The 7,643-nt window shown below is 34.5% G+C and overlaps 1 protein-coding gene across 2 annotated transcripts; it reads left to right on the forward strand.

The window, feature by feature from the left end:
* Positions 1-394: 394 nt before the first annotated feature.
* On the forward strand, positions 395-6,937 carry LOC104247939 (short-chain dehydrogenase TIC 32, chloroplastic-like). Of its 2 annotated transcripts, XM_009804101.2 has the most exons (9): positions 395-648; positions 767-855; positions 2,806-3,037; positions 3,176-3,255; positions 3,809-3,962; positions 4,590-4,668; positions 4,974-5,058; positions 5,800-5,846; positions 6,582-6,937. In XM_009804101.2, exons 1-9 carry the CDS (start codon positions 578-580, stop codon positions 6,765-6,767), a joined length of 1,023 nt encoding a protein of 340 aa, XP_009802403.1. In that variant the 5' UTR covers positions 395-577; the 3' UTR covers positions 6,768-6,937. The 2 variants fall into 2 exon arrangements, with proteins under 2 accessions (XP_009802403.1, XP_009802402.1); XM_009804100.2 differs by having other exon boundaries at positions 396-855.
* The last annotated feature ends 706 nt before the right edge of the window (positions 6,938-7,643 follow it).

The raw sequence follows: 7,643 nt of genomic DNA on the forward strand, positions 1-7,643 counted from the left end.
TTTTTTTTTATTTTTTCTTTTAATAAACGGATTACGGTCCACACGACATATATTTTTTTATATTTTGTTTGAATAAAATAAACACGGGTAAGATCACAAATAATTAACAAAATGCCACGTAAAAATCCAAAAATTGTACAACAAGACCATTTGTTATTATTTTTATTTCTTTTGGAGTGATTGTCGCGTAAAACAAAAATCACGTGCTCACAATAGTGGATGAATTTTAATGACGTTACTGTTCGAATGAGTAAAGTTAAGTTACTTTAATGTAATAAAAAGATAATTTGATGATTTTATTATTATAATTATTAAAATTTAGTAACTTTATAATGATAATGGGTAATATTCTATTGCTTTAATAATTTTGTAACTTCTTGTAACAAAGATCATGATCATGAAATTAACGTAAATTGCTATCTTGGCATCTTGGAGATTTTTTATTTGTTCTTTGGTAGCAGACGAGCAGTATTGTTCCCGACTGAAGCTGTGCAGTGTATTGAAAATTGATGTAGTGCCGGGTAAGCAAAGCTGCATTTTGCGCCATTTTCCAGTTCGCACATCCATAGGTAGATGTATGGAGATTCTACACAACACAACACAAACAATCGGAGCTATTAATTTAGTATCAGTACCATTAAACTACGTGTAAGCAAAGTTGCCGGATGCACCATATTCCAGTTGAGATCTCTTTATATACAACAGATTCTACAGAAACCAAGCAAAGCACTAAAGCTAAACAATTGGGTATGTGGCTTTTCAACAGAAAAGGGCCATCTGGCTTTTCGTATTCGTCCACTGCTGAAGAAGTCACCCATGGAATCGACGGCTCTGGTCTCACTGCCATTGTTACAGGTTCCACTCTCCTTTCTCAATTTCACTTTCTTTTGTGTAAAACAAATATTAGTATTCTCTGCAATAGGTGTTTGTATATATGACTATGTCTTTTAAGTCTACTTTCAGCTCTTTGCTTTAATAACTTAAAATTAAAGTGTGCTACTTTCATGGATTAAGTATATAAGTATTTATCAATTTCTCCTTGAAAATATGTGTTGCTTTACATATATTTTTTGTCCTATACATGGACATATAATTACACGAGATATAGCGGCAGAGCCACCCTTCTAGAAGGGGTGTCGCTGGAAAAATTACACTATGTAAATTTGTTCTTATGCATATATATATATATATATATATATATATATATATATATATATATTGTGTTGATTGCTCGTGGCTTCTTCGTGTGTTTACTTCTTTATATTTTGAATATCTTCGGTGAAAGTTGTTGAAAGTTTCAGGCAAATCCCAAGCAAGTTGGAGATGAATCATTCCATTTCACTTGGGCGCCTATCATTCCCCTACTCAATAGTTTGTCTCGTAGGATAACTTAGATTCTATAGCACTAAGGATTCTCGAAATTTATGCCCCTTTCTATACTGTCATACTATTTTAACTACACTTGAAAAGGCTCCTGTCAAACAGTGAGCTTTATATAAATGTGTGAATAACGACTAGCCTTATTCCTAGCTCGTTGATATCACCTACACAAATATATGCTTGGCTTCCATTCTGCTATGTTTTTCACTAAGTCCGCATGTATTTCAAGAACTTTATTTGTTTAGGTCTATTATGAAAATTTTTCTCCATATGATTGTTGGTTTACCTCGAATTCTTTTAACACCTTCAATAGTCATGTTACCAGCTACGGATCAGTGCATTTGTAGGTCTACCTTTGCATAAGCGAACCATCTCCGATGACATCTTTAACATTTTCCTCTATTTGTTTTACTTGTACCTTTTGTCAAATGTCATCATTTCTAATCTTGTCTAATTTTTAAACGACCAAATTATCCATATTTCTAGGACATTCATCTTCTACTTGTAGATAGATAGACTGATAGAGGCCTAACATTAATGCGCATATAGCATTGTTGGTCTCACAACTTTCCAATAAAAACAAAACAACTTTTTACTTTGTTAGATATCCTCCTGTCACAAGTTGACTCTCGTATATCCTATCAGAGATGCGAAGAGCAGTTAAGAAAAATTTGATTGCTCAACAATATTCAATGTGGATAGTTAGAGTGGGTTCCTTTTCAACTTCCTAAATTCATGCAGCTTTTGTTGTTAGATAAACAATCAATCTAAAACAACAATTATTTGATATGGAACCTTTCATTAGTGTTTATATTGCGAGTTTTGGATAAACTTGACTTTTGAACCAGACCAACAAAACTGGTAATTGGATTTCATTCAGAATCTATTGATGTGCTCTGAAGAAATATTGGAATATTGAATTCCTCGATAGTAGTAGTTAATTAGGCAATTTTCCTGATAACAGCTGGTTCAAGGGTTTATTTAATTTGACCAAGATAATGCAAAATTAGTCCATCATAGATTAGAATATTGCAGAGGCCAGCCAACTATAAGATATGCAGCTGAAGCTATAGGTGTTTTATCACATTTCTCAGTTAAACCTTGTAGATCAGTGTCAAGTGGAAGAACTCTAGAATGGATGACTTTAATTTATTGGGAATGCAGATTTTTAGGTTTACTTCCATTTCCCTATCATGGGTACTGCTAGTATATGATAAGCTTCGCAATTGACATCACTTATGTAAATACGTGTGTTTATGACCAACTTGGCTGCTTATATACAGTTGAGGTTGCATCTCAGAATCTTTTATGCGAAGTTGTGCAAGGTCAAGCACAAAATAATGACAATCTAGAGTGTTCTATTGAGAGGCCGGAAATTTATTCATTTAATAAATATTTGTTTTGCTTATAGACATCCATTTGCAGGAGCATCAAGTGGTATTGGATCTGAAACCAGCCGTGTTCTTGCTCTGCGTGGAGTTCATGTTATCATGGCTGTCAAAAATATGGCTGCTGGAAAAGATGTTAAAGAAGCAATAGTTAAGGAAATCCCTGCTGCTAAAGTTGATGTAATGGAGTTAGATCTTAGCTCATTGGCATCAGTAAGGAAATTTGCGGCCAACTTTTTATCATCAGGTCTCTCGTTGAACATGCTAATGTAAGTGAAGAGTAAAAGTGGTAACCACATACTAGAAGACTTTGCACTTTGCTACCTATTTTTCCCCTTTTGCACGAATCCCTTCCCTCTTCATATATCTCCACATACATCTATTAATATCATCTTATCTTCCATAAGTAATAATGCAGGAGTGGGGGGAATTCCCTTTATGCTTTCCAAAGACAACATAGAGCTGCAATTTGCCACAAATCATCTAGGTACGACTGTTTGTTATACGTATGTTTCTGCGCAATATATCGATCATAGAATGAGGAGCAACATAATTGGACCATTCTATGAGGAGATGATATATTTTTTTATGTTTGCAGTAAAAGAGAGCTCGAAATATTTGCATCTTTTTTTTATTCCAGCAACAGTTCATTTTAAAGAATAAAACATCTAATCTAAATGGATCTCCGTTCCTATTTTTACTGAAATGAAGATTCAGTTCTCACTTAAAAGGAGATCAATAGTCAATTCTCAATAATGTTATTTTAGGCTTTAGTGATAAAATCCACACATATAAGAGATCATCTGAGACCTGAATCAACTTGTATATGTAAGATTTAAACAAGGGAGATAAAGCGTGATTCTAAGATCACACTGGTAAGAGGCAGTTCATGTCCCCTTGTCCATACTTTATTATCCTACTCTTCAGTAATACAACGTATGCGTGACAAATATATCAAGGTTGGTAGTACGTTGTAGACAGATGATAGGCGCTCGATGATTCTAAAAGTAACCAATTGTTCTTTTTTCTTGTTTTTGCAGGTCATTTTCTTTTGACAAATTTGTTGTTGGACAAGATGAAGGAGACAGCACGTACAACAAAGAGAGAGGGAAGGATTGTGAATGTTTCCTCACGGCTTCATAGATTGGGATATAGCAAGGGAATTCAGTTTGACAAAATTAATGACCCCAAAAGGTAATCTTACTATATTAGATGCCGGATTTCCAAAAATTTTTTTTGATGGTTATCAAGTGAAACCCATTTCACTCAAATTCGTCACCTGCTCAATTAGATCCTGGAAATTTGACAATTACTGTCTAATAGCTTCAGCAGTTCCATGCTGAGTGTATAATATATTGAATACAGATTTCTGTCGTCATCATACCAGGATTATTACTCACAATCTGTTGCATGTTCTTGGTGTACCATCTCTCTTATTGATTTTGATGTCCTAGACTTTCTAACAGCACCTTGAAATTCCTTTTGCAATATGTTATAGATGTATTGGTGTCACCTGGAGAGTACTGGATGTTATACTCTCCGTATTTGAACTTTAATATGAATTACTTTAGATTATCCTTTATTTGCGATCACATCATTTGAATGATCACTGATCTTATTTGGTTTCTTTCAATCTCAATAGTTGCTCATTACTACTATAAAATTAATCAAGATAACAAGCTTTTCTTGCTCAAAATTGACATTTCATTGCTGTCTATTTCACTCCAAGCTGTATAAACATGACTGTTTACATGATACAGATAGCTTTGGCCTGTTGGAACTTACTTATCATTGTCTCTATTATTTGTTATTTATATGCAGCTACAACATCATCGGTGGATATAGCCAATCAAAGCTGGCCAACATACTGCATGCAAATGAGCTTACAAGACGCTTAAAGGTGTTTTTCAGAAAATAAATCTTGCACACTGCTTACATTTTGAGGTGTTTTTCAGTAAATAAATCTTACATACTGCTTTTCATTCTGACTTTATCTTGGCAATTCTTGAGTAGTCATTATGTGTCTCTGTTCCTCGAGACAAATACATATATTTCTTGGAGTGAAGTTTCGGGTATTCCTTTTTGCACATCAAGAAATTCTTTGCTTGCAGTCTCTAACTTCTGTAGCCCAATTATAGTGTTGGCTGAGCGGTTCATGTCATTCAATTAAACTCTAAAAATTTGGGTGATCTTTATTTCGAACAGGAAGATGGAGTGGAAATAACTGCAAATTCACTTCATCCTGGGGAAATCACAACCAACATTTTTCGTCATATGCGTGTTGTTGATGGTAATAGCAAGAATCTCTTTTTGTCCTTTTTCCATATAGTAGGTGGTGTCTGATTAATATGAGTGGTAAGTGTAGTACGGTAGCTACCTTCTATATGTCTGGAAGAAAGCCTCTAGTGCTTTCAGTAACACTAATTCATGGCATAATGAGCAAAAGGCAGTCGCGTTTTGATTTGTACATTTCTGGTGCATCATTAATTTACTCACAAGGTAGGGGTAAGGTCTGCGTACACACTACCCTCCCCAAACCCCACAGTGTGGGATAATACCGAGTATGTTGTTGCATCATTAATTAGCTCATTTTTTGTCTTCCACATCTGACAAATTAATCCGTAAGTTTGTGTTGACAAGTCACCCTAGCTCTTCCTTTTTTTTTACTTTGTCCCCCCCCCGGTGGGGTGGAGAGGGAGGGGATTGTTGAGAACATGACTACTGCGAATTTGAGGGGGTGGGGGGGGGGGGTTGTATTTGAACCTTCATATTAAGTCTAGTGGGCGTTATTGAGCCACTAGGCTGTCTCCTTGCTGAGTCGCATAGCCTTGTGAGATACATATATGATATATCTATGTGACAGTTGACTTCACACAGTCTTTACATATAGTTTTAATCTAAGCCCACAAGTCATTGTTAGAATATTTACATGTAATGTTTGTTTTGCATGCTCTCTGAAAATGACGCAGACACGAAATACTCCTTTCTGCTTATTCCGTTGAATTTATGCTCCCTTTTCTCTATGCTACAGGTCTTGTAAGCACGCTTGGAAAATTTATCTTTAAAAATGCTCAACAGGTATGTTCCGCATTGAAGCATTTAAAATTTGCAGTGTGCACATATTCTTTTGCAATCTATGCACTGGAGAAAGATTGACACTTTCTTCCAGAGCAAGTAGTTTGGCTCATGCTAAATGCCTAAATAATATTCGGCATATAGTACCACTTCTTGCTATCAGAAGTTTTTTTAGGATCATTAATGATGTTCTCGTGAATCAGTTAGATAAATATTGATCGGTCTCATCTAGAAACATAATTTGTTTGTGTTTCTTTAGCCTTCAGTTAGAATTCCTGCTATGAACAGTGGAAAGCATAGAATGAAACCTTACTAAACAGTGAAAATGTAGAAACTGAAACCTGACTGAATACTGAAAACATAGAAAACGGAACCTGGCTAAAAAAAATTCCCAGAAGGTAAGTCAAAACACAAACCAGAGGATGATTTGTCACAGAATAGCTTGTTGATGAGAAGTTTTATGGTGTGCCTCACCCAACTGACATTAATTGTGTGTTCCTTTTTTTATCTCACAAATTTGTAGACCAGTATCTTACACTTTTGGGTCCACAAAATTGTGAGACAAAAAAAGAGGCCTCACACAACTAGTGTCAGTTGTGTGAGGCACAAAATAAATCTTTTCCTTGTTGACTAACATATGACCTTTGCTTAGACGAAGAAAAATATTTAATGAAAGAATACAAAACCATGATGCCATGGCAAATGATGAGTTTAACATTCGTGTTTCCTCTTCTATAGGGAGCATCAACCACCTGTTATCTTGCATTGCATCCACAAGTGAAGGGGGTAAGTGGTGAATATTTTCAGGACAACAATTTGGCCACGCCAACAGCGATGGCTAAGGACATGGATTTGGCTAAGAAACTCTGGGATTTTAGTATGGATTTGGTCAAGTACCATCTAACATGTACCAATACAACATAAAAGTAACTTTGTATTTGTTAGTTTTTTATCTTATTGGAGATGGATTTCGGGCAATATTCTTACGATATCATTTATTTAGGAGAAATCGAGAGAGGATTAAGAACACATTTATTATACTTGTGAACAAATTCGATGAGAAGAAAAGACCAATTCTCTTTTTTCTTAAGGTTTATTACTGTGTAAATGATAAATAGTCTATTATAACTTCTAATAGAACGGTAACAACTTGTTTTAATAGAAAGTGCCAATCAATAAACGGAAATGTTGAAATCTCATCTAAGATAATTTCACGTGCTCCACATTATTACAAGTTGGACTAATGTTGATTTTGAACAATGAGTATCGGGGAGATCCATGCATTTGCTTATTTTTATTTTTATCTTTTTGAATTTAAATGCATGTCAAATTGTGCAATATGGATTTGTCCAATCTCCGAAATGACCTGGAAATCCCAAAAGAGAAATACAATGAAAATCATTGTTGCGTTATGCATTTATTTATTAAGGGTGGAAAGACAATTTGCATACGATATTTAGACTTGCTCATTGCATATTCTACTTATTCTCGTCGTTATTAAACCAACTGATCAAGTTTACAGTTAGATACTCAATAATTTTTTCTTTGAAATTTTTCAAAGAGATTTTAAGTATATTCATCATTAAGTTTGTGTTCAATAAAATTTTTTGTTTTTAATACGTAAATCATGTTTAAAAAAAAAACTTAAATAATTAGTCAAGTTGATGCCAGTCAACCGTTGACCAAGAAAGTAGAGACAATAATTGCACCTACTAGCGGCTACAATCACCTTAATAGGTAGGTTTGTTATTATAGTGAATAAAATTTAATGACATTATTGTCAGAAATTGTATTTGATAT

Source organism: Nicotiana sylvestris, chromosome 3 (genome assembly GCF_000393655.2).
Source record: "Nicotiana sylvestris chromosome 3, ASM39365v2, whole genome shotgun sequence".
Classification (NCBI taxonomy): Eukaryota; Viridiplantae; Streptophyta; class Magnoliopsida; order Solanales; family Solanaceae; genus Nicotiana; species Nicotiana sylvestris.